Here is a 27,649-nt window from a genome sequence, read left to right as displayed (position 1 = left end):
TTAGCAACCTTAGTCATTTTAAAATTTTATTTCTGTATCCTATACTTGATAACAGGATAGATAAGTCACTGCTCTCATGGGAGTAACATGCTCCTTGAGTCTTGCTTTTTATTTAATAGCTGGTCATCACTTACCTTCCTGGTTGGGAAAGATTCCAGGAAGCAAAATGCAGTTGTTCTGCCATATGCAGGGACAGACAGCTGGAGTTTTATGTTTTGTGGAGGAGGACTCACAAAATCAGGAATTTCATTTAGGCCCTGACCCTCAGCACAAGCATAGGGATCTGAGGCAGTAAATAAGGTCGCTTTAAAGAGTAAATAATGAGAGCTGATGGTTCTGGAGAAAACCTTTTGGCCTGATGTTATTTGAAAGGGTAATTTCCTAAAAATGTGGGCCTGTGAATGGGCATGGGCAATTGTTAATTAATAGATTTTGAAACACCAGTACTACTTTTCAGGGAAATCCATCAGAAAAATTTTTGCCCATTTTTCTGAGATGCTGTGAGGTTGGTTTGTTTGGCTTGTACTGTTTCTTTAAAGAAGCATGACCTGATGGGATATCTGACTCAGGTTTAAAAAAACTGCTACAGCAGGATACCTTCCCTCTGTTAAGACTGCACTCCTAGAAGTATCCTTAGACTATGGAGTTGGAACAGCAAGGTTAAGTGAAAGTTCATTTGTTCTGATATTTGCTGCTGTGTGTATACAGATATTTGTGCTGTATTTATTCCCTTTTATAGTAATATCCTGTAGGAAGGACAAACTTCACTATGTAAAGTGCCGTTGCCTAAAATCTGGAAATTTCTGATTATTATTTTTTTGAGAATGTTATTCATTCATACTACCACAGATGACTTCTTGATGTAAAGATGATGGTATCAAATAGATTCTTGTAGTGTTATTGATACCATCTATGCTTTTATCACCATTAGACGTGTGTGTGATATGTCAGGTCTCTCTGTCTTCCAACACCTGTTGTGGAAGGTAACTAGGATTAATGGATCAGATTCTGAGATGCAGTTATCAAAAAGTGCACTAAGATGACTCAGGAAAGTACAGCAGGGTATAAGGTGATTTTGCTCCTCCCTAATTCTGGGCTGCTTAGGGTTGTGATGTCCCCAGAGAGCTGGTCTAACTTATTGCAGCCTTGCATGGTTGCCTGTGAGTTGCACAGCCCAGAATAATCAGAATACTTTTGTGCTCAAGCTACTTTCCTTCTCATTCTGAACATTTCCCCCCTACACGAGGGACTGTGCAGGAGAGTAGTTTGTAAAGCTGCCTACATCAGCCCTACACATCTCCAGAGCTTGGGGAAATTACGGAAAAAAAACTTGGCTAGAAAAAAATCAGTTTCCTTCTGTTGAAATATATGAAGCTGTGGGAATTCTATTGCTTGGGTTACTGAGCACATGTAGAGTAGGAAAACAGCCAGTTTTAAAACCCATTGGCTAAAATGTAATGCACACATTTTTTAAACACCTCTTACTTTCTCAGTCTAGACAATCCCACAGCTGAGGTTTGGGCAATGTTATTAGTTGGTGGTAGTAGTGCTAACAGCATGCTAAGTGCTTTGGAGCTTTTTTTTTTTTTTTTTTTTAAAGAGACCCAAAAAAAAGCACTCCATAATACGCTTCAGGGAACAATTCTATTCCTGTATTAGGGAGGGAGCTAAATTAGATGACCTAATAGATCTTACATTACATCTTTAACTTCTGTGAACTCCAGCCACACTAGCTAAGCATAGCAGCCAGATGTTTCTTCTAAAGTCTTGAACAGTGACATACAACATAGCTGACACTTGACTCTGAAGCCTAATTATGACTATTTAACCCTTCACAATGTCCAATGCTTTTTAATTTCATAGGGTCAGCTCAAAGGTATTTAGGCACCCTTTCTAGTGGATGAAACAATTTCTACTTCTCCACTCCTTCATACTGTCTGTGATCTCAGGAAGGCAGTTCTGTATTTTTGAAGCTGACCCATTGTGTATTCTTCTGCCTCCACCTTATCTCACCAGACTGCCATTCCGTTTAAGGGTTTTACCAATAGATCCTACAGCTAGGAAGCATCAAGGTTATTCCACATAATTCTTTCGAGTCTGGCTCCCTGCCTCAGTTAGCATGTAGAAATATCACTACAGAAAGACCTAAAGAAACTTAGTGTCTGTTTCCACTGAGTTATGTGGCATCACATGAAGTCTTATGTGATAGTACTTAGGATAATATGAAGTTGTCAGCTAAAGCTACTGTACCATGGCTTTGAGTAAAGTCACAAGAAGCCCATTATGGTTAAATAATTGGAAAGGACATACATTTTTCCAAGGCCAGCCTTGTAAGCTGTTTGAGTCCTTGAACCTTGCAGAATGCTCTGAATCCAGAAACAGTCTCTGTCAGTCTTCTGCCTATTTCCAGAGCATGAAGAATTGTTGAGCCAAACAGATTATTTCACAATGGAAACATTCTTGTCTCTATAGTGGCAGACGACCAGCTGATGCTGGTGATGTCCTGATGGCCCTCTGACAGGATGCCATGAGTGATGGTGACTCTGACTTGTATAAAGAGGACATGGTTCTCCTAACATGAAGCATTAATAACTTCTGCAGCCATTCCACACACAAATCTATCAAAAATGAGCTGGGTAGAATAGCTGAAAAATCAGATCCAGAGCTTCATTTTAGTCCACTGTGACAAAAGCCAAGTGACATGGGGCCCTGAGAAGGGATTGGTGCATCTTGAGCCCTACTGGAAACTGTTGAAGTACAAAAAGGAAAGTGATGGCAATGGGAAGACTGGTGCCAAATTAAAGCCAGGGGCTTGATTTTCACGATTACCAAGCCCCCCTCAGCTCCACTTGAAATCAATGGGAGTTGTTATTACTCAGCACCAGTGAAAATCTGCTCCAGGTCCTCTGAACAAATATAAGGCCCTAATACTGCATGGGGCTTCTGCATTTTCCTGGCTTCTAACCAGACTCTTCTATTCTGCAGCCCAACTGCTGGTTCCAGCTAGTCAATACCCTGCACCTGCCACTGTCAGGAGCATTCCTGAAGGAACGTTCCTTTTTTAAGCAATAAAGTTCTTTCCTGTACAGTTTCACTGCCGCTCTTTTGGCCACCTGGAGGCAGAGAGCTACATAATGCTGGCTGATGCTGCTTGCACAGGAAACACTAAAGACACAGTGTAGAGGCTGGCAGAAGCATGGACAACTGAGGGCTTTGAAGGGAGACACTTAATTCCTGAAAAGCTACAGATGTTGGAAGAGCAGAGCCCTCCTGCATAAAGGAGAAACTTGGGTCCCTCTGATGGGTGGATTTGGATCTCGTTCTCCTGACCGTACCAGGCCTAGATTACTTGAAGAAAAACTGGCAAACTTTTCTTGGTCATAATTTGATCGGTCTCATGTTAGAGGCTCTGAGTTACCGGGAAAATGTGGCCTGTACTTAAATACAGGGAAAGTAGGTTACACCCATAACAGAAACCACACAATTATAGTAAGGGGGGAGGAAGGAGATTCCTGCTATTCTAAAAGCAAGCAGGATGTTTTGGGGACAATATTTTTCCTTTTAAAGGGAAAGTTGCTATCAATATTTGGAGGCAGTTGAAATTAGACAATTTAGGACAAGGGGGAGGGCGGGAAGGGTACAAAGATAGAATAGGAAACTAGGATAATAGGTGTGGGGAACTGTACTTTTAAAATGCTCTGACAAGAGCCAGTTGGAACCAGTTATGATGTTCTGCAGAGGCTCACGTTATAACAATGCTGATCAGTTAGAACTCAGACACTGAAAGAAGTGGACCGGTGTCAGAGTCCATAGCTCTGTGATCACTGAATGCCTCAGTAGGAAGCAGGGTAAAGGTGAGAATAGCGGGGGGGTGGGGTGGGGGGAAGTGGGGTAGATGGGAGATAGCAGAACTAAGAAATGGTAGCCATCCAAATAGATAAGTGCCCCTGTTGTCTGACTGTATGGAAGATGTAAGAAGGGGATTGAATTGCTACTGGACACCTATGACCCCTGCCATGTGCCTGGCAGAGTGACATACATAAACGTGGATCTGTCTAGTCCAGGCTGTGCGTGGGACAGGGTGCTGAGCAGACAGCATAGCTTCCATTCACTTAGGGTCCAGTCTAAAACTTGTTAGTCTATTGAATGATTGATTGGGCTCTCTAAGCAAGAACTGCTTAACAAACAGTACATGAGGGTGTGAGAGCTACTGGATATGTCCTGCTACTCCTTCCATATCCATGTTTCTTGCTGGGTGGGGGGAAAAGAGACCTTCCAGGAACATGGAGGGCAGACAGCAATGGAAACTAAGGCCCACGGTCAATGGGAGAGAGGAATTTGAAGAGACCAAGGGAGTTTAGTGTAAAGGAGATGAGGAGAAGTGAAAATTGACAAATGAAATAATGACTAAAGGAATAAATGTGTACATAGCAATATCAAATGGGAGTAGGCAGCAGTTGAACTGTAGGAGGGAGTGAAATAAGTTTTAAAAAGACTCGAAAAGTACCTTTTGGAGGGGTGTCTGGGAAGGAAAAAATAAACTAACCTTAAAAATGAATACAGAATAAGTAGAGGGGATAATAGACACAGAAAGAAATTGGAGTATGATGGTTGTCACCTTTCAGTTTAAATACACAGCAGTGTCTTATATCATGCAACAGAAGGGTATGGGACATAAGGTCTAGAATACAGAGATTTGTGAGTAGCACTGATGCTGCGTTTTTATATCAGTTATGTTATCTGAGTAACTTTGTAAGTTTTATGGTTGCAAAACAGTTTCTACTAGAACTCCCTATTTTCAGAGGTTCATAATCTTCCAAAGGTGAATGGTTTGGATAAGGAAAACCTCTGTGTTTGGCAGCCAGAAACTGGAGATGGTGAAAACTTGAGTAAAATCCTTTCAGCTGCCTGAGCTGCAGAAGAGAAGGATGAGGAAAGCATATTCCCCATTAATTACACTTTTTGTTTTTAAAATAGGGCTATAGTGCCCCCTCCCCCCACCCCAAAAAAGGGCTAAAGTTCTAAAACATTTACAGGACTCAGGACTAGTGAGTCTCTTGGTTTGGAAAAACATTGTCTTGATTTAACAAAATGACTGTATGGCAATAATGTATCTCGCATCAGTATGGTTCTACTCTTAAAAGTACAAAAAAAGCTACATGGGGCTCTATGTCTGTCTCAATTATTTCATATCAATTTTTTCAGTTTCTACAGGAAAAAACTTTTCCAACTGCCAATGACACAATCACCTGGGATTTGAAAATGAAACTGGGTTCTCTCCTCAGACATAATCACCAGTAATGAAGGTGCTGTAGACCAAAACCTGCCCTCAGCTACACCTGTGAAAATCTATTGAACATCGTTTTGCACAGGTGTAACTGAAGGCATAATTGACCCTACATTTATTACTGGCCCAAACTTAGGGCTTGTCTACACTACAACAGCACAGCTACAGTTGCTGCAGTGACATAGTGTGGATACAGTGTTGGAAGGGTTTTCCCCCCCACTATAGTTAATCCAGCACTCCAAGAGGCAGTAGCTAGTGGTGTCTATACGGGGATTTAGGTCAGAATTTTTCACAACCCTAAGTAATGTAGCCATATTGATCTAAGTTTTAGGTGTAGACCAGGGCTAAGTAAAAGTGGCTCAATGATCAGAGGTGCTGAGCAACCCACCTCCCAATGGGTGCTGCATGTGTTAAGCATCTGTGTAAAACTAGACTTTGTGTGTCTAAATATTACTTTAGGATCCTAACTTTAGACACGTAATTTTAAAAGTTGTGGGGTAAGTAAATCTTTTGATGGGCATGAAAGCTCTTAGCTGTTTTGATTCTCCAGGGTTACACGAGTGTAGAGCAGTAAGAAAGTGTTACTAAAGTTGGCAGACATGATTGAATACATAAAGGGAGCAGATATCTTGAGAAATGCAGATGCTTTTTTACAATTGTCTTCAGTGTACGACTATACCCTAAGTCAAAATGAGGGTACCTTTTAAATATAGAAGTATGTGCTGATGGGTGGATTAAGGCAGGATCTAGAGCCTAGGCTAGAAGGAGCCCATCAATATGTAAAGCTTGGATCTGAGGCTACGGAGTAAAAGTCCTGGTGGAAGCTATGATTTGTGTGTTTAAATGGGCAGCCGGATTAGGACATGAATATGGCTTTAGTTTACAGGGCCCCGCTCAATAGAGTCATGTGATATCAGAACTTAATTCATTTTATAGAAGTTTCTACGATTCTTGGTTGCAAAGAGAACCCGGGAAATGACTTGTAAACTGATGCAGTGTTGTCTGCAAACTTCAGGAAGGCATTTGAAACAATAGCTCTGGCTATGTCTACATGACATCCTTTACAGTGGCACACCTGCACTGATGCAGCTGCGCTGCTGCAGTGCTTCTGGTGAAGATGCTCTAAGCTGACGGGAGAGAGCTCTGTCATCGGTTTAGTAACTCCTGCTTCCATGAGAGGCGGTAGCTATGTTGGCAGGAGAAGACATAGCTCCTGCTTTCCTGCCAACATAGCGCTATCTACAGCAGCATTTAGATCTGTATAATTTATGTCACTCAGGGATGTGGATTATTCACATCCCCTGAGTGACTTAAATTATATCAAAGGAATTTGTAGTGTAGACATAGCCTCTGTAAGGTCTGAACTGCCCATTCACTTTAATAGGTTAATGCTGAACCCCCACCACCACCTTCCCCAGAACAGTAGTGTCACACCAATACTACCTCAGCAGAGTACCTGGGTTTGTCTAGATGAAAAGATTAAGGTTAGATTATCTCTGTTGGCTACCCTGACCAAACAATGACCTTTCCCCTCGTATAGATGCAGCCTAACGCCTTTTACCTCTCTTTAGCTGGTCCAGGTTAATACAAGGCACCCATTTTAGGATTGACTTAGAGCTACTAAATTGATGTAAAATATATTAACCTTCATCAACACTAGGGTAAAACGTTGTGGTAGCCCTGATCTTTTTCTCATCTTTATAGACTGTGTGTGTGAAGGAGCCGGCCCTTGCTGTTGCCACCTCAACGTGTCTGTGGGGGGATGATGTCAAGGCCTTTTGACTGAGTCAGCTGGGTTGGTGGGTACAGAGTCCTCTCCCACCAGGATGGACTCAATTTATCTGAAGACAGAGCAGTAATCTGAGGGCTTTTATAAAAACAAAAATTGTACTGCTTTAATTATACCACTTCCGTTTTAACTATACAACACCCTTAGAGTGGATGCACTGACACTGGTATAAAAGCTTATATAGCTTATTCTAGTTCAGGAAAGAAAATCTGCTATACCAGTATAAGGCACTTTTATGCTAGTATAACTGTGTCCATATTAGGGGTTATACTATCATAACTGTATCAATAAACAGTAACTGACTGAGGGCCTGTCTACGCTACCTGTCTGATCGGCAGGCAGAGATCGATCCGGCAGGGGTCAAGACGCGATAAATCGACCACTGAGCGCACTCCCGTCGACTCTGGTACTCCACCAGAATGAGGAGCGCAAACGGAGTTGACGGGAGAGCGTCAGCTGTCAACTTACCAAAGTGAAGACACCGCGGTAAGTAGATCTAAGTATGTCGACTTTAGCTATGCTATTCACGTAGCTGAAGTTGCATATCTTAGATTGACCCCACACGGTAGTGTAGACAAGCCCTGAGTTGTACCAGTATAACATTTCTCGTGTAGACAAGGCCTAAACTCTAAACTAAGCACCTTCATATTGGTATAACTGCCCACACTAAAAAGGGTTACCTGGTATAACTATGCTGATATGATTAAGGGGGTACTACTTTTGTGTGTAGACAAGGTCTTAGATCCAGGAGCTTGGCTCCTAGCATGCTTGTGTGAGCTCTGCATACTGAATAGGTGTAGCCTGTGGAGTCCGCACTTGGATTCTGATCCTGTGAGCCAATATGTGCAGGCAGACCCTTTAGGGAATCTAATTAAATAACCTCTCCCCCCACTCAGCTGGGGGGGAGAAGTAGATACGCCGGAGGGTAGGGATAGAGTCCAGAGTGACCTAGACAAATTGGAGGATTTGGGCCAAAAGAAATCTGATGAGGTTCAACAAGGACAAGTGCAGAGTCCTGCACTTAGGATGGAAGAATCCTATACACTGCTACAGGCTGGGGACAGACTGGCTAAGCGGCAGTTCTGTAGAAAAAGACCTGGGAATTACAGTGGATGAGAAGCTGGATATGAGTCAACAGTGTGCCCTTGTTGCCAAGAAGGCTAATGGCATATTGGGCTGTATTAGTAGGAGTGTTGCCAGTGGATCGAGGGAAGTGATTATTCCCTTCTCTTTGGCAATGGTGAGGCCACATCTGGAGTATTGCGTCCAGCTTCCCCCCCCCCCCCACTACAGAAAGGATGTGGACAAATTGGAGAGAGTCCAGCAGAGGGTAATGAAAATGATTAGGGGGCTGGGGCACATGACTTATGAGGAGAGGCTGAGGGAACTGGGCTTGTTTAGTCTGCAGAAGAGTGAGGGGGAATTTGATAGCAGCCTTCAACTATCTGAAGGGAGGTTCCAAAGAGGATGGAGCTCGGCTGTTCTCAGTGGTGGCTAATGACAGAACAAGGAGCAATGGTCTCAAGTCGCAGTGTGGGAGGTCTAGGTTGAAACATCACCCTCCTAGTAAAATAGTGAAGCACTGGAATGCGTTACCTAGGGAGGTGGTGGAATCACCATTCATAAAGGTTTTTAAGGCCCGGATTGACAAAGCCCTGGCTCGGATGATTTAGTTGGGGGGGTTGAGCAGGGAGTTGGACTAGATGACCTGCGAGTCTCTTCCAACCCTAATCATCTATGATTCTATGACATCCCTGCAGGCACAGAGGTTCATGGACATGGATCAGCTCACAAGATTGGAGCCTTCAGTTCGACAGACTAACTCTGTATTTTCTTCTTTATTCTAATGGATGATGTAGATAGGGACAACACAGCTTCCTGGGGCAGGGAGACAATACTCCAACTCACCCTTCTGGAAGGGGAGACTACAGCCTCCCTTCCCCGCTAGGCAACAGGTCAGGTTTAAATGGACACTGCAGGATTGTAGGCTGCAGTTTACTAGCTAGTCAGCCACGCTTCCACTGTGCCTGTCTATAATCCTTATCAATTAGTGCTGATAGCTACTATTTATATAGCACTTCGGGGCCAGGGCGCTTGGTGCTTTAAGGATGATGATACTTCCCTACCTTTGTATATTTCAGATGGGGGCCAAGGCACAGAGCAGGGAAGGGACTTGCCCAAGGTCATACCCAGCCAGTGGTACAGGCACAAGTAACATCAGTAGCTCTTTGCTAAGAGCACTAGTCGGGTTCCTGCTGCCCCGTGAAGGGTTCATACCTGCCCCTTTGTGGCGCTGGAAAAGCTGGGGGTTGGCAAGGTTGAATGCGCTGGGGCGGGTATTTACGGTAGTGGGGTTGGAGAGGCGCTCGGCGGCACTTACGGTAAATGGGGAGGGAGGGGGTATATTGCGTGCGCGGGCGGGGCAGGCAGAGCTGCGTGCTCGGCCCCGCGAGGCGCGTCTCTCCCTCGCGAGCTCGGTGAAAGGATTTGGCGCCAGGCGGGTCCGCTCTGCAGCTGCCGCAGCCGCACGAACCAGCCGCGCCACCCACCCACCCGCGTCCCACCGGGGCCTCGACCCAGCGCCGCCGCCCGACCGAGCCCAGCGCCGCCAGGCACCGCGCCGCCGCCATGAGCTGCTCGCCCGTCAACGTGAAGAAGCTGAAGGTGTCGGAGCTGAAGGAGGAGCTGAAAAAGCGGCGTCTCTCCGACAAGGGCCTCAAGGCCGATCTCATGGAGCGGCTCCAGGCCGCGCTAGACCAAGAGGAGGCTGGCGGGGGAGGCCCCGCCAGCAGCGCCGCCGAGCCCGGCAACGGCAGCATGGAGGGGGAGGCGGCCGAGATCGGCCAGGAGGGAGGCCCCGACCAGGCCGCGGCCTCCACCGCCGAGGACGACGACGAGGAGGGGATGGAGGCGGCCGATGGCGACGCCATGGAGCTGGGCGAGGAGAACGGCGAGCGGGCGGGGGCCGGGGGCGGCCCGATGGAGGAGGAGGCGGCCGGCTCGGAGGAGGAGGAAGAGGAGGATGAGAACGGAGACGACCAGGGCTTCCAGGAGGGGGAGGACGAGCTCGCCGACGAGGAGGAGGCCGCGGCCGGCGACGCCAACGGGCACGGGGAGCAGCAGCCCCCGCAGCAGCAGCAGCCGCCGCCGCTCCTGCAGCCCCAGCAGCGGGTGCCCGCCAAGGAGGCGCCCGGTAAAAGCGGCGCCTCGGGACCCCCGGCAACGGCTCCTGCCGGCCCGGCGACCCCCGCCAAGTACCAGCCGCAGCAGCAGCAGGACAAGAAGAAAGCGGAAGGCGGCGGCGGAGGCGGCCGCCCCGGGCCCCAGGCAGTCGGGGGTGAGTGCGTGGCCGGGCCGCAGCGGCCTCCCCGGGGCTGAGGGGCCGGGCGCGCGGGGGACGGGGGGGGGCGGTTTCCGGGGTGAGGGATTCGTAGTTTAGCACGAGATCCGGGCCCTTCCCCGCCGGCGATGGGGGGGGGTGGGGGGTCGGGATTCGCGCCCCCCCCCCCCAATCCCCGCCGCATGTGTCCCTGCGGCGGCTGCGCCGGGCCCCGTGCTGGGGGCGGGGGTCTCGGGCAGGTGGGGTGGTTGCGCGGGACCGTTGCGCCAGTCTGCGAGCGCGGCGGGGGGTTGAGGGGGAAGGGGTTGCCGCGCCGTGGGGGAGGGGCGGTTCCGGAGGGGCCGCTGGGGCGCGCTGTATTGTGCAAACGAACGCTTCGCGGCGTGACGTTGCTTCCGGCCTGGCTGCTCTTCGGGATCGCGCTTTTGGAACGCTGGGTACAATGGAGGCGGAATCCCCTTCCCTGCGGCCAGGCCCCATGCGGAGCGGCCCCCGCCGCCAAGCTGCGCCGGGCCAGGCGGAAAGGGAGGCGCTGCAGTTCCGTAGTGCCCTTGTGCGCAGCTCCAGTGTGCCCTACGGGGTGGGGGAGGGGAAGGAGGATGTAAATGATCTATTGAATGCAATGAGTTACTGGTCTCTTAGCTGCTTAACTTTCCTGGGCCCTGAACCCAGCAGGTGTCTTCTCTGTGCAGGGACAGTATAAATGAGCTCATATTATTTTTGCCACCTTTTTTTTTTTTTTTAACAGATCTGACAATTCATGAAGTAATTTTCAATAATTTTCGGACCACATCATTGTCAGAAGCTTAGTGCTGCAGCTAGGACAACTCTGCTTTTTTTGTTTTAAATTTTTTTTAAAATAATGTTAAGAGATCTCTATGCAGGACGCTGGTATTATTTTCTGGCAGCTAGGTTGTGTGCTCTTAAATTTTAATTTGAAACCTAACATTTAGGGAAATACTAACTTGTACAAATTAAAATGCATTTCTCAACAGGACCTACCTTAAACATATTTTTCATTTAAATTACTTTCTGTAGGAGATACTAAAACAGAACAACAAAAAGCTAGTGATAAAAAGAGAGGTGTGAAGAGACCACGTGAAGACCATGGCCGGGGATATTTTGAATACATTGAGGAAAACAAGTATAGCAGGTAGAGAAACTTCAAACCACTAAATAATATTAGAGGTCTATCAATGAAAAGCACTAAAAGTTAGGTATTAATTACGCTTTGTAAAAACCACTGTTAAGGAAAATACCAAAATTTATTACGTTGGTTTTTAGGGCCAAATCACCTCAACCACCCGTTGAAGAGGAAGATGAACAGTTTGATGACACAATGGTCTGTCTTGATACTTGTAAGTATTTCTGCTTTTTTGACTCTAGTGACAAATTCCCTGCCCTCCTCTTCACACACACCTCCTTATTTTTTTAAAACTAGCTTGCCGAACTGTAGTAGGAACATGCAGGTTGATTCTCATCAGTGAAAGTGACCTGTAAAGGACTTCAGAATTGGCTTGTGCCATTCTTCTGCTTTTTATGATATACGAAGAGAGACAGAAAGGCTTTACTTGGTTTTATTCCCTGTATGGTGCTTTTTTAAAACTTATTTTTTTAAAAAAAATATCATCCCTGGTTTTGCTGGTGAACTAGGGAGTGGGGGGAGGGGTTTCAGGATGTATATTGCAAAGGGGTACGTCAGGTCTGTAACTAAGACCTTTCCAAAATGTTCACCAATTACTGACAGGTGTTAACAAATGAGATTCAAAATTTGGGAGAAGGCATAAATGAAGTGGAAAGAAACTCAATGGGCTGGTTTATTTTGAGAACTTGATTATGAAATGGTACGTACAGGCTCTGTTATACTGTACAGCCATTCTAACTTAGGAGGGAAGAGGCAGCTTACCTTAATTAAAAAAAGTGATAAGAGAGTACATATTGTGATGAAGTAACCCTGCTTTTTAGTTTGCTTAGGCCCTATTCTGCAACGAGCAGTCTTTGCGTAGATATTAAGTTAGAACAAACCATTACTTGATTTCTGATTGGTTGTCAGTCATCAGTGCAAAGTAGAAATGTGTTGGTATGCATGGAGAATTCTTACCTACTTGTGTACAAACCTTGTACAGCTGTAAAGTCTTACCTATCAGTCATTTGTAATGTCAGCTGTACATTAGACTCAGAATTGGTTGAGCACTAGTATGTCCAGTTCCAACCATGTATGTGATTGACTTATGCAGAGTAGTAAATTTGTAAAGGGGAGAGAATTACCAACTTGTGAGCCCTTGGTGCTGCCCCTAAGGGTAAAGTGTGGGGGGGGAGGGGCGGGGGGGGTTAGTTTTTCCAGATATGATATGTCACTAGCATTTAATGGTCTCTGTGAAAAGCAGTACCATATTTTCTACAGTGCCTTGAGCCAATGGATAGTTACCGTGTCAATTTAAAAAGAAACCTTATCCAGTCTGTTAGACAGCTGCAAATTATATCCTTCACTTTCATTAAAGGGAGAACAGTTTAGATCACACTTGTCTAAAAGTAGCATACATAGTAGTAGTTTACAAGTAATGCTAAGGCCACATCTACGCTACCCGCCAGATGTGCGGGTAGTGATCGCTCTATCAGGGATCGATTTATCGCGTCTAGTGTAGATGCGATAAATTGATCCCCGATTGCTCTGTCGACTCCGGAACTCCACCAGGGCGAAAGGTGGAAGCGGAGTCGACGGGGGAGCGGCGGCCATCGATCCCGCGCCGCGAGGACGCAAAGTAAGTGATTCTAAGTCGATCTAAGATACGTCTACTTCAGCTACGCTATTCTCATAGCTGAAGTTGCATATCTTATATCGATTCCCCCCCCCCCCCCCCCCCCCCCCGGTGTAGACCAGGCCTATGATTACTATAGCTGAAAGTATAGAAGTGTTTCATATTTCAGCTTGTTTGCGTATTTTGACGACATTTTATCAGTTTCTGCTCTTTGTGGAGAAACTTTTTAAAACTGGGAAAATGTGGATTCACGGTCACTTCAACAGACAATATGGGTTAGGTGTAGTTTATGAAACTTATAATTTTATTTATTTTTTTTGGAAAGTGCTAGCAGTTAATTCAGTTTGATAGTGTTTCTTGATAGACAGGATTTCCTTCTTAATTGGAAACTGCTAGTCGTAAGCAGCTGTTTTTTAATGATAGAACTTTCAGAGTGCCTAAATAATAGCTGTGGCTTTATTGTACCACTAGTAGTGGTTTAGTTTTCTTGAACACAAGTAGTTATGCCACTGAAGTCCAGTCATTTTACACAGATGTCAACTTAATATGACCAGTGGAGTGAGGAAACACTACATGTGCATTGGTGGCCTGTATTTCCTAGAGTCCACCAGTTTTTAGATTGCATTATATTTCTACTTGTGTCAGCCTCTGGGCAACATTGATCCAGATTATATATTCCGGACACTTCCATACAAAGGGGTGTTAACTTTTCTTTTAAATTGTAAATGTTTTTATAAAACAGGTAAGCAGAACTGTGCAAGCTTATCTCTAATCAGTTTCACTTTCTGGTTTGTATGCAATAATGTGTGGAGGGTATCGGAAGTGTTCTGAGAACCGTGGATGAAAGTATTTATTAGTAGTACAAAATTTCAGTTGCAAACATTGTAGTAGTAGACAGGGTCATTCCATACAAACCGAGAATTCTGATAATACTAAGCACCTTAAATCTTAGACCTAAAGTATATGTGTACTGTTGAGACTTCTTAGTTTTAAGATTATCACAAGATGCAGCATGTAAAATAGTTCAGTTCCTTTGTGTGTGCATAGACTGGTTACTGTTAACTTTTAAATCTTATGTGCTGTTCTAATTAGAAGTGGGGAAGGCAAGTCTTATACATGGGCAGGATAATATATTCGCTAAATTTCAGCGTGGCTGGTTTCTAGTACATTCTTGGGCACTTCAAGGGCTGCATCCCACACCTCGCATCCCCATGTTACATTGGTTTGTTATGGCTTAAGATCTGCTTTTTTTGCCCTCAAGAGGCTTCCATGGTGTTACTGGCTTCAGTTTTGACATCCTCTTTGGGACTGAGGTTCCAACTGTGCACCAGGGTGGTGTTTTGTTTGTCTCTCTCTCCCTCCCTGCCCCCCCCTCCCCCGGCACTTTTTTCTCATTTTGAAGGATCATCTCCTGCCATGCTCTCCCTGTGTAAGCTACCTATATCTGATTTGGAGTATTTTATTTTAATTGTCTACATTACTAACAAGTAGCCATCTTAATTTCAAGCCAGTCACACACACACCCCACATATAGCTTTTGGTACTCCGTTTGTATCTTAATATTGTTGTATAAACTGTTAGCACCTATCCGTGTTTAAGGCTATTTTTGATGTCTGCCTGTAAACAGTTAACTTTGTTACACCATATGGTAAATAGAAATAAATTAAACGGTGACGTGTAGACTCACTAGCAACAGGTTTTTATATGAAATTGGGAAACATCAATAGATGTGTAAAACTGATTTGTAACACTCATCAGGCTTCCTCAGGACTTTCTAGTTGATCAGCTATCTGAAACCTTGAGCTGGGAAAGAACCACCAATATTCAGCGAGCCAGTTGGCTTATCGAAGTGTCCATATCCAGGAACAGGAGAGCTGTGTTCCGGTCATGCCTCATATGGAATAACTTACTGAATAAGTTAAATACTGAAAACAATACTGAGAACTTTCTGAAGTTAATTGTAACTTAAAGGTGTATGCCGAAACTTTTTAGCATGAGTGATCACTTTAGATAAGCTGTCACCAGCAGGAGAGTGGGGTGAGAGGAGGTATTGTTTCATGGTCTCTGTGTATATAATGTCTTCTGCAGTTTCCACAGTATGCATCCGATGAAGTGAGCTGTAGCTCACGAAAGCTTATGCTCAAATAAATGGGTTAGTCTCTAAGGTGCCACAAGTACTCCTTTTTCTTTTTGCGAATACAGACTAACACGGCTGTTACTTTGAAACCTGAAAGTTACACTGAAAGCCATATCCGGGCATCCAAATAATTGGCTTACTTTCATGAGTGCTAAGACCGCTTGTAATCAACAGCTTGGCACTTTTGAAAGTCAGATCACCTATTTAAGTACCCAACATTTGTTTTAAACTAATCTGTTTAAATTTCAGACGACATATGAAAAGCAGTAAAAAGTATGATTTTTATTATATTGACAGATAACTGCGACCTACATTTTAAAATCTCAAGAGACCGTTTTAGTGCTTCCTCTCTGACCATGGAAAGTTTTGCCTTTCTCTGGGCTGGAGGGAGAGCCTCCTATGGAGTTTCTACAGGCAAAGTCTGCTTTGAAATGAAGGTAAATCCTATTATTACTGTTTTAGTGGGGAATAATCTTGAGCATGTGTAAAGACTTTAATTATTGCTCATCTTGGTATAGCTGGAATTTTACAAAAATATAATTCCATTCAATTGTAGCTACATCAGATGGGATAAATCCAAAGCATAGGGATTTTTAAATTGTTCCTCTGGTCCGTAGAGAAAACTTTTTATTTAAAACATGAAAAATAACTTAACTGACAAAATGACTTCCTTTTATACAAAGAGTCTACAGAATGCAGCGATTTACATACGTATAGCTATGTAAACGTATGTATTTACATACGTGTAGCTTGAAAAACTTAGATCTAACGCCAACTAGCCAAGATAAGAGGATTGCACTTCATGCCACCTACAGTCTGAAGGAATAAAATGGTACTCTATTTAATTGTAATTTAACCCAGCAATCTCATTCCTGGCCATACCCAGTCATCTATGCCTGCCACAGGAGTTGGTAACTTTACCAGACAACTAATAGTCGGGACTCCGTCTCCTAGCTGAAGCCAGCATTGATCAGAGTGGGAAGGGGAAAGAAGCAGCAGTGCTGTAGATGGTCCACAACCATGTACAAAGCCAGCACCTCCCACCTGCTGGGAAAGGGGTGGGTGCTGAAGTTACTAGCAGGTGCTGGTCCTTGTCTTGGCTCACTGCTTCCAGCTTATGTCTTAAATTCTTAAGCCTTTTCTGTGCATGCACCCCAGGCACAATTCTAGTTGCTTTTTGTTCTCCTTTCATCCAGTGCCCTTAGGCCTCCTGGCTCCTGCAAGGGTTGGTGGGTGGGTATCTCCTTTTACCCAGGCTCCCTTAATGAATTATTCTTGGTGCCTGCTGCCATTGCCATTACTGTTCCAGCTCCAATTGTCTTGTCTGTCTTCAAGTCAGTGTCATTCTGCTTATGATTTTGAAGAGCACAGGATTCTAGTTGGTTTTCACTTGATACAGCTTGGCAAAGCTCTGAGCAGCAGCAAACATATGGCAGCTAGCTGTCTACACATTTATGGGGACTTAAGGGTGTTTTTTTTTCTTTGTAATCATAAAAGTAATATGTCTTTAAAGAAAGAATAGGTTCTGCAAAAGTTGATAACATTTGCCTATTAGTCGCTTGCTATAAAAGAAATATTGTTAAGCTTTAAACTGTCCTTGTATCAGTACAACAGTGTTTTGTTGTATCAAAACACTGGCTTAATTTCTTCATGTAATACTGCACTTTAATCTGTACCATATTGGCTAGAGTAATGTTAGTTCACTCTCTTATGCATGCAGGGTACTGACATATTACCATACAGAAGAGTCGAGTGATTGTGTGTGTGTATTCAACATAATACTAATTTTAAAGTTAAAAGGGCTCCTTGTACTTCAAATGCCCCAACCTCCCCATAAACAAAGTTCCTTGAAGTCACACACACCTTTACGTCCTTAGCCAGAAGATATAAGTACTTGGTAGCTGACTTGTAGTTCCAGAACGTTTTAACTCAAGACTACTTAACTCTTCCCCACTTCAACCCTCCCCTTCTCCCCCCCCCATACCTGAAAATGTGGTATGCTCCTATTCATACTTAATATTTTGCATCACCTCTTAATACAGGCTTCAAAATATTTCCTTCAGGAATTCGTCTTGTTTGAACCTGATATTTCATTTCACTTTATCAATTTTTGTTTAAAAACAGGTTACAGAGAAGATTCCTGTTAAACATCTGTATACAAAAGACATTGACATTCATGAAGTGCGGGTTGGCTGGTCACTGAGTACAAGTGGAATGTTGCTTGGTAAGACTTCAAAATATGTCAGTCAGTATTACTTAAACTTATCTAAAAGGCATTCAGCCTGTTTTTGATGACTGCTTTACTTCTTATGGAGTAACTGAATCTGTGTAGGCTTTTTTGCTGTTGGTGATGCCTCTTAACCACACTAAGATAGGCATTGTATCAAGTGATTCTGTGAAGACCGTGGCTTTGAAAGAAGAATACACTTCAGCCAAAACAAGCTGGTTTTTGAATATTATAGATGTAAGGGCTATTTGACTTTGCAAGAGCTGTGCTTCCCTCTTAATGATAAAAACATCAGCTGTGTAGAATAATTCTGTATAATCTTTGCTCTGCGTATAACCTGTGTGCCGTCAGCACAAGATTGTCTTGAAGAGCAGATTGCTAAGTATCTTGGCACAAGTCCAGAGAAAGAAACACAGATATTACACTCAGAATTATTAATAGGAAAATAAAGAATTGTGATGTTTCTACCAAAATTATTTCACTTTTGAAAGTGGGCAGGAGGAAAGAATACTCTGCTGGATGAAAGGAAATTATTCTTCTAGTATTCTGCTGTCTAAATATTTAAACACCCACTATTGTTAGTGAGGTGCCATTTTTGTAGATAATGTTTGAGTTCCCATCTGTTTCTGCTGCAGCAGCTGTAAACTAATATTTTTAAAGGTGTGCTGGTGCACAAACAATTAGAATTTAAGATCCAGTTTTAATACCTATGTCTACTGTGCTTGTTGAAATGTTCGCTATTGAACAAATGGTAATCTGGAGCAGTATCTGTTGATGGTATTGGCTCCTTCTAAAAGATAGTTCTTAGCTGCCACCTAATTCGTTTCAGTAAAAGTCAAATATCTTTTTAAAAACTAAAGGTGTAGTCCATTTTTACAGTTCGTAAGGTAGAATTCAATAATAAGCTACAGTACCTGGAGTGAGTAGAGAAGGTCAAGAACTTCAAGGATGTAATAAAATCTATGGTGTAAATTTTTTTTTAAGACTAGAAATATTTAAAAACAATGCTGAAGGACAGACTTTGAGTAATTTGGAATATCTGATTTCTTTGTTTTGATGTCTAGCTGCATTTTTTTCCTCTTATTTTGGAACGCCTACTAGATAATAGCCTACGGTGAAGCACCTGCAAAATGAGACACAGCACTATTCGTTTGAATATAAACTCTTTTTAAACTTTTTTTAGAATGTTTTAAAGTAAGTAATCTAGAACGCAAGATTGTAGCTAGTTGCTGTAGCTTTCCTCTAAGTTGTCTGGTCTTTCACCAGGTGAAGAAGAATTTTCTTACGGATATTCTCTAAAAGCAATAAAGACATGCAATTGTGAGACTGAAGACTTTGGTGAGAAGTTTGATGAAAATGATGTGATTGCGTGTTTTGCTGTAAGTTTTCGACTATTTCTGTGTTTTTGAAACTTGAATTTTCTGGCTTAGTTATGTGGGAAGGACTGACCTGATTCCAAAAAAAATGGAGCAAGATAGTTTATCTTAAACATTCTGGTTAATTTTCTTAGTGTTGGTACATTACTTGATGCTGCTTTAACTGAGTTAAAGCCATTTTCTACATGGAAGACATTTACATTATACAAAGTTTGATAATTTTTATCTACGTTTATCTTAAGGGCTGCATTTTTCTTATGTCTAGCAAAACCTTAAATAAGATAAGTTTGGTTACTTGTATTGCGGACAAAAGATGGAAACTGAGATTCCATCATGAAGTCTTGATAAAAGGAAACTTGAAGTGATTATATACAGAGTACTTGGGTTCCTACTAATTTGGTCTTTATACTAGTGCAAGTTAAACTAGTTTCATGTATTAACAGAATTTTGAAGGCGATGAAGTGGAACTCTCATATTCCAAGAATGGGCAGGATCTTGGTGTTGCATTCAAAATCAGTAAGGAAGTTCTTGATGGGCGACCACTCTTCCCACATGTTCTCTGCCATAACTGTGCAATTGAATTCAACTTTGGTCAGAAGGATGAACCCTACTTTCCCGTACCTGAAGAGTATAGCTTCATCCAGAAGGTTCCATTAGAAGATCGGGTTAGAGGACCAAAGGGACCTGAACAAAAGAGAGACTGTGAAGTAAGTGTGATGTTTTCTAAAGCATATTAATCTAACTGCAGTAATCAGATTGAAAATTTTACTACACAACTCATTTTGGCCATCTGTTTGGATGTTAGTTCTTAAAACGGGTAATTTACGATTGGCCATTCTATGAAGTTTACCAGTTTGTTTGGACCCGTTCTAATGTTTCTCCATATTTTAACTAAATGAACCAATTAAAGCAATAATTGGCATAATATGGCAGCATTTTTTGATAAGCTGCCAGTTAGCACAGCTTCTAATTTGGCTTTCCACTTAAACTATAACATCTAAACTGTGTCATAATAGGTGGTAATGATGATTGGCTTGCCTGGAGCTGGGAAGACGACATGGGTTTCCAAACATGCAGCAGAAAACCCTGGAAAATACAATATCCTTGGAACAAATACTATTATGGACAAAATGATGGTAAGTAGTGGCAGGACTGAGGTCTGTCGTAGACTTATAAAAGTTGAAAGGTTACTTGGATTTTTTTTTCATCCCCATACTATTTAGTTGATATTTAAGTTCACAAAGTATTGACTAGTTCCTTGCCTTTTGGGAGCCTTAAGGAATTTTGATTAAACAAAGTAAATATAGCATGAATTACAGCAGGCTTCTAAAGCTTATGTAGTATATGTTCTTAGTAGAAATCAGATTTCTTTGGTTGACCTGCTAGTTATGAAATGTCTGTCTATTTTTGTTCTAGTCCTGTATTGCTTTTTGAGGGTGGGTTACACCTCTAAATTCTGACATGGAATTTAATGTAGTAGTTATTGCTTTTGCATGATGTCTGTGGTGATTATAAAGAGAAATATTGCTCACTTGCCACAGCACACTTTTTAAAGAATTACCATTCCTTTTGTGGGATGATGTTAAGAACACCAATTCAAATGAGTTTTGAGGGGTTCACTTGTCTTAAAAAAATTAAGTCTTCAATGTCAGATAAAAGCACTTAACAAAGGAATAGGTCAGCAACCAGATCGGTACTACTATAACTTTGGAAAATATGTTTCTGTAGGTTGCAGGTTTTAAGAGGCAGATGGCTGACACTGGAAAACTTAACACACTGTTGCAGAGAGCTCCGCAGTGTCTTGGCAAGTTCATTGAGATTGCCGCTCGTAAGAAGCGGAACTTCATTTTGGATCAGGTATAAGCTACAGAGTATGAAATTAATTTTAAATTAGAATGGAAATAACTAAGTGGGATTCAGGTTTAGAATCTAGCAGCTGTTGTGCTCTACCACTTTTCCTGCTTACCTCATTGAGGAGGCCAAAGGTTGAATTGTACGACAAGCATTTTTAATCACTTCATATATCATCTACAATTTTTCCAAAATTGTGGGGTGTTGAGGGAAATAGTGTTCACATCCAAAAAGAGTAAGATTTTGTAAAGTTGCACCATGCTACATCTTTCCTTCCACTTACATGTAAAAGTCATTGCAAGCTCTTGTAGAGATGAAATTTATACACCATAAGTTTAACTTCCTTTAGTTCTGACAATGACAGCTACGTGTAGTAAGTTACTGCATTTTTTTCAGACAAATGTGTCTGCAGCTGCGCAGAGGAGAAAAATGTGCCTGTTTGCAGGCTTCCAGCGCAAAGCAGTTGTTGTTTGCCCAAAAGATGAAGACTACAAGCAAAGAACACAAAAGAAGGCAGAGGTGGAGGGAAAAGATCTTCCAGAGCATGCAGTTCTCAAAATGAAAGGCATGGAACATAATCCTATACTGTGTTTTAGGATGTTGAGTATCTGTTTAAAGGGATAATGTAAATTTTTAGAATTCAAATTTGCTTACCTTAAAACAGTTACACTAAAACCTAGAAACTGGAAGACTATCATAGCTTTGTAAGACAACACTATATTGTGTGTTCCCTCTGCTGCAGTCCTTAACACTACTCAGTCATGCTGATATGCTCCATGCAGATGCACAAAGCTGTCGTGGCATAAAGTGCCCTATTAAAAAAAAACATTAAACATGCTTGGCAGACATTGATGTTTGCTCTGAGTGCAGGGTTCAAAAAATTAATAGGCAGAATATTTTCTAGCTTTGGATAGTGTTAGCAACTTCTTGGTGGACTGTTTGCTTCACTTACCACTCCTCAGTTTTGTCTTCATATTCAGTGATTCGGTTTCTGGAATTTTGTCCCTGCTGTTGTAGGAGGAGTGAGTAAAGGGTTTTATTGTATCTGAATGGGTATTCTGAACATCCAGGGTTTTCTCCTTTATAGGAAACTTCACACTGCCGGAGGTAGCAGAATGTTTTGATGAAATAACCTATGTAGAATTACAGAAAGAGGAGGCTGAGAAGCTCTTGGAACAATATAAAGAAGAAAGTAAAAAATCTCTTCCTCCTGAAAAGAAACAGAACACTGGATCAAAGAAGAGTAACAAAAAAAGTGGTAAAAATCAGTTTAACAGAGGTGGCCAGAGAGGACGTGGAGGATTCAACATGCGTGGCAACTTCAGAGGAGGAGGTAGGCCTAGAAACAGACCTGTTAACTTTATAGGCGTTTCTGGCTTTGGTGTTAACCTTTGACTGTAGCTGTTTCATTACCTTTATGCTGGGGAAAGCTTGACTTCAACTCCAACTCCAGATACACTTGAAGAGGAAGTCAAGGCATTTAAAAAAGAGTTTGCTAACTAACTTACATTAGTCCATAATTTAGAGGGAACTAGAGATCTTATACTGTATTCATATGGCTTGTCAAGGGCACTGCTTCTGAATTTTCACATTTGGATTTGGTGTTTTGGTTTTGTACTACATTGATGTGTCTCTAGATGTTTTACTCAATTAGATCAGAAATTTCCTATTCAGGCATTCTTTTTCATTTGAAGCCAGTGGGCTTGAAATCCAAATCCATTAGGCAAAACAAATCTTCCTTAAAAATGTAGTAGGTGTAAAACATAGGATTTGAGATATGTCAGCTATATCAGACAATAGTTCTCATATAAGAAAGAGCTGTCAAACAAATGCATGTTTTTTATTTTTTCTTTCCACAGTCCCAGGGAACCGTGGTGGATACAACAGGAGAGGTGGCAATATGCCTCAGAGAGGAGGTGGTGGCGGTGGTGGTGGCAGTGGGGCAATTGGCTATCCATATCCTCGTGGTCCTGTCTTTCCAAGCAGAGGTGGTTACTCAAACAGAGGAAACTATAACAGAGGTGGAATGCCCAACAGGGGGAATTACAACCAGGTAGGTAATGCATTCTGTAGGTGTGCTAAAGCTGACTTACCAGGTATTTAAGGCAATTTCTTACTTGAAAGGTTACAGTAGTAATTTACAAATTTGCAGGTTGAAGCATGTTGATTCACAGTTTTAAAAACAACTCTCCTTTGATAGTGGTATGGTGAGTTTTTGTGTTAAAAGGCCTGTCTACTTTAATATTGGTGCAAGCATCTAGAATGCTTGCTAATACACATGGTACCAAACCTTTATTAAATGTGCTTAGAGCTAATGCATCTGGTATAATTGGCAAGACTTTACGCCTTTGCTTGCTCCTGTTAAATCAGAAATTTAGAGCTCTTGTGTTTGCAGTCTAAGCGCACTGCAGCAGAATTTTTCATTATGTTCCCACGAGATTTTTTCCATGTGTTGTGAAAGCTAGAAGCACTAGTCTAAGCAGTTCACTATCTGCTCTTCCACCGCTAGTTCTTTGGTGCCCAACAGCAGTTAAGGCAGTTCATGGCTTGTGTGCCCCTGCCACACCTGAGGAGGAAAGGTAACAGTTAACTGATTTAATAGAAATGTTGACATAGAATTGCTAAGTGAAAGGGACAGCACCTGTGTAAAATGCTCCTGAAAACATACATAACTGAGAAAGCATTTTCACAACTTTAATAGCAGTAACCCAGTAAATGAATGTACTTGCTTTATGGAATATCTGGAGGCATATGTAGGCTCAAAACTACAGGAGCTACCATATCCAGACTACCAAGACTTGAAAAATAACACTAGGGACTGTGTTCCATGTTTCACGGTCCCTGGTAGCTCCCGAGATGTACAGATATGCAAGGCTCTCCTCACATTATTGCAAGTAAAGTGAAATGTAACTGAAAGAGTAACTTTTTACTAAGAAAAGGGGTGCAAAAAGGAAATACAAATTTTAACTGCTTCAAGCACTACAACCCAAAGTGTACACTGCTCATGGTTTGGGGGGTGGCCATGGGACCTCTTATGACTGGCCATGTCACTTGTATGATGTGGGAGGACAAATGTATCCCAATTTTGGGGGCTGATCTAGTACATGATACATCTGTTAAGCACAGTGCATTCATTTAGGCAGGTTAGTGAGGATAAGTAGTGAAAGCATTGGTTCCTTGTTATTCCAAATGGCAAATAGCAATATCTATTGTCTGGCTGTAGTAAGTCATCCAGATATTCTTGTAATGTATTAATGAAATGCTAACTGAAAAGCAAAAGAACAGGTGTTCAAGCTGAAACTTCCTCATCTAGACATCATGTTCCATAAGTATTTTGAGGATCTCCTAATAGCTGTTTGAGATCTGAACAGCACCAGGAACTTAATTGCTACTCTTTCTAATGGACAAATTTCGGTAGAGGCATTCAAAAGTTAGGTTGGATTATCTAGACTGTCAAAGAGCCAGCAGATGGAGCCCAAGCCAATAGACTGACTTGACAAACTTCCCAAACACTTATGTTAAGCCAGATTGCGGCATTTTTTCCAATATAGTGAAAATTCTTAAGTACACTTCCATAGTGTGTGGCTTGTATCCCAAACTCTGTGCACCACCTTTTCTCTCATTCATTCATTATTAAATGAACCATATCTTTGTCTGATCACAAAATAGCCTTGTGGTGACTGCAACAGTTGCTTACATGAAAGAATGGGAGCATTATTTGTATTTATAGTTGTCTTAATAGAATTAGCCAGCTGGAAACGAGTCAAAACTGGATTAGTCAGTTCTTCAGACCAGCAGCAGCAGTTTGAGAACTACTGGCTTATGAAACCTATCCAATCCAAAACCCTCACCAAATATAAATCTCTGAAACAATGGAGAGAAATGTAAGCATTTTAAGAGCTTTTCAGTGTCTTTGCAAGGTTTGTACCATGACAGGTGCATTGGTAAGTCTTGGATTCTCATGCATACCCTTCTGGAATGTGGCCTACAACAGATGCAGTAGTGTTCTAAAACACCTTCTTGTTACAGAATTTCAGAGGAAGGGGAAATAATCGTGGCTACAAAAACCAATCTCAGGGCTACAACCAGTGGCAGCAGGGTGTAAGTAACCTCTGAGACTTTTCTTTAAGTCCTTAGGAATTGGCTCATTTACATGTGTGAAAATGCTGTGCAAAGTTGTCTCAAAGTCTAGGATATATGCTGGGCAAAGTCTAGGATATCTTGAATTTCAGCTGTGGCTCATTGGTTGTCATGTCTGTCAGTATATTTGGTTTCTTCTCAATATGGCATTACATTAAACAATATGAAACTTCCTGTTTCTTACACATTTCAGATATTACTGCTAACTGAAAAGTTGTAATCTTCCCTGTTTAGTTAGGTGTCATCTAATTTCCTTGTAAATATTTTTAATGTAGGAAAGTGAGCTGTGAGTAATGTCTGGTTACAATTCAAAATTAATTATTTATCCCATCTATTGCAGCAATTCTGGGGTCAGAAGCCATGGAGTCAGCATTATCACCAAGGATATTATTGAATACCCAAATAAACGAACTGATACATATTTCTCCAAAACCTTCACAAGAAGTCGACTGTTTTTCTTTAGTAGGCTAACTTTTTAAACATTCCACAAGAGGAAGTGCCTGCGGGTTCCTTTTTTAGAAGCTTTGTGGGTTGATTTTTTTTCTTTTTCTTTTTTTTGTACATTTTTAATTGCAGTTTTAAAGTGATTCGTAAGAGAACCTCAGCATTGTGCACGATAAGAGAATGTGTCAGTATTTCAGGGTTCTACATTTTATCTGTAAAATGTGACTTTTTTTTTTTACCACAACAAAAGTAAAACGTTGCTTTGTACCTGGTGTCTTTTTATTAAAGAATTTTCTCCTTTTTCCTCCCTCCCCCAATTTCTAGGAAACAGTCGTGAGTCATTGTCACAATTGAATAGAAATGTTAGCAACCAGATTCATGTGGAGGCTCATAGTGGCCCTCATGGATATCATGAGACTATGTAATGCTCATATTACACTCCATCCTCTCTATATGGTTTCTGGGTAGAGGGAGTGGGAAAGCAAAAGTTTTTGGCAATAACTAGAAAGGTTTTATAACATTGAAGTTCAGCAAAACTGGGTGCAAAGAGGAAACCTGGAGCTAAATAGTGAAGGTGGAGTGCATGTAGAAGAGCTCTTAAAGTGTAAAACTTGGTTGCATTAATTGTGAAGGCTCAAACTTGTGAAGGTACAACACCATGAATTCTTTTCCATTTGTTCTGCATTTTGATTCTGAAAAGAAGCTGGCTTTGCCCATTTCTTATTAAACAAAACTTGTTGTAAATCCAGTTGTCTAATGGGATCTATATGAAGTTAGCTGTGTGTCTGTATAACCCTTTTCCCCCAAAATACTGTATACCTAGTGTGCTTGTAGTAGTTACTCCACCATTTTTGTAAGCTAATGAAACTGTGAGTCACCCATTTTATATCTAATTTTTAATCATGTCAATTCTCAAATGGGTGTATCTCCTTAGCCTGCTGATTCCTTTTTCTCTTTAAAAAAGTAGGTGGAGAAATTTAACTTTAGACGTTTGTTTGCAATAAAATAAATTCATTTTACTCTTGTTTTGGGATTCTCGCCATCAAGGTCTAAAATCCCTTTTAAAACTCTTCAGAGGAAGAAGAAAATGTACAAACTATTCTGTTGGACAGCTCCAATTCTTTACTCTGTACACTCTAAAAACACTGAAGTGAAAACTGGTGGCTGCTATAGTAGAAATATTGAAGTGGGATTTTCTTGCTTGTAAACTTGCTTGTAAAGGAACTACATTTCAGTCTCATAAGACAAATGTTAACCTAGCTGACAAAGTCTTTCATTAAACTTCCATATGACAGTAAATTGTTCCGAGCTAACATTACCATATGATCCTTAAACCCTCCACCGATCTTGAAGGAAGAGTCTTTTTTTAAAAAAAGACTGCCTCTTAACTAGTCTATCAAATATTTGAATGTCCTGGGGTTGAGGAGACCTAATGTGGAAAATATACATCCCATGTATAATTCCACAGTCTACTTCACTAATATGTAAAGATTTAGCCTTTGATGTGGATTGTACTGACTGCTGTGTAAATCCGTTTAAAGAAATCCCACTCTTTCTGTGAAATAGAAAATAGGGAGGGAAGAAAACCAAGGCCAACTCTAACAGCTGTGTTCAATTAGAAGCATATATACAATTGTTGTAATGTTATTGCTAGCTAATTCTTGGCCTGCATAGGCCATATTATATGGGCAAGATAGATACTATTGACCTAAAGCTAGAATTAATACACCTTACCACTAGAACAAAGAGCTAGGGACTTGGATCACCATGTTCTAGTGTTTAAAACTAAAAACCATTATAGCAGAAACTGACGTCCTCTGTCCCCATGTAGAGGCAGTGTGGTGCACTTGAACAAAACAGTTTTAATTTAAAATGTCACTTGGCTAGTAAAAGGAGTCCTGTGTAATGCTGAAGTTTGAAAATACTTCAGTTGTTTCATTGTTAAGAACTTGTAGCCATAGCAGCAGATGACAACTGAGTACTAATAACCCCCCCACACGTGCGCACACACACTCTTCCCTGAGGTGGTGGTAAGTAGTAGTAATAAAATTGCTTTGAGGGAAGACAAATTTATTAATCATTAACCAATTTTTCCCATAAAGACACTAGTCACTGAAGCCAAATGGGAACTCTGTAACCACAGTATCCCTCATTGACTGGGAATCAAGCATTTTGAGTGGTCTGAGACGAAACCATTTTTCTCTAGTACTGTTTAACTTCTTGTTCTGTCTCCATGTTTTGCTATATATATGATTTTCCTTCTATTGGTCTTAAATACAAAACATCAGCATGTATTTTA

General features: G+C 41.8%; 1 protein-coding gene across 1 annotated transcript; it reads left to right on the top strand.

The window, feature by feature from the left end:
• The first annotated feature begins 9,516 nt into the window (after positions 1-9,516).
• HNRNPU (heterogeneous nuclear ribonucleoprotein U) lies at positions 9,517-26,369 on the top strand. The gene is made up of 14 exons (XM_077813489.1): positions 9,517-10,413; positions 11,455-11,569; positions 11,701-11,774; positions 15,610-15,749; positions 17,437-17,536; positions 18,806-18,918; positions 19,359-19,622; positions 19,932-20,051; positions 20,644-20,772; positions 21,163-21,331; positions 21,854-22,099; positions 22,626-22,819; positions 24,796-24,867; positions 25,247-26,369. Exons 1-14 carry the CDS (start codon positions 9,705-9,707, stop codon positions 25,298-25,300), a joined length of 2,499 nt encoding a protein of 832 aa, XP_077669615.1. The 5' UTR covers positions 9,517-9,704; the 3' UTR covers positions 25,301-26,369.
• Positions 26,370-27,649: the final 1,280 nt, after the last annotated feature.

Source organism: Eretmochelys imbricata, chromosome 3, assembly GCF_965152235.1.
Source record: "Eretmochelys imbricata isolate rEreImb1 chromosome 3, rEreImb1.hap1, whole genome shotgun sequence".
Lineage (NCBI taxonomy): Eukaryota > Metazoa > Chordata > Testudines > Cheloniidae > Eretmochelys > Eretmochelys imbricata.
Note: the sequence above shows the minus strand (reverse complement) of the source record. Positions and strands in the feature narration are given on the sequence as shown.

What these genes read in the sequence shown, in the direction of transcription:
- HNRNPU (XM_077813489.1), top strand. Translation starts at nt 9,705, where the DNA reads ATGAGCTGCTCGCCCGTCAACGTGAAGAAGCTGAAGGTGTCGGAGCTG. An exon ending in ATGTGATTGCGTGTTTTGCT is followed by an intron (nt 18,919 to 19,358) that starts GTAAGTTTTCGA and finishes ATGTATTAACAG; the next exon opens with AATTTTGAAGGCGATGAAGT. An exon ending in CTATTATGGACAAAATGATG is followed by an intron (nt 20,052 to 20,643) that starts GTAAGTAGTGGC and finishes ATGTTTCTGTAG; the next exon opens with GTTGCAGGTTTTAAGAGGCA.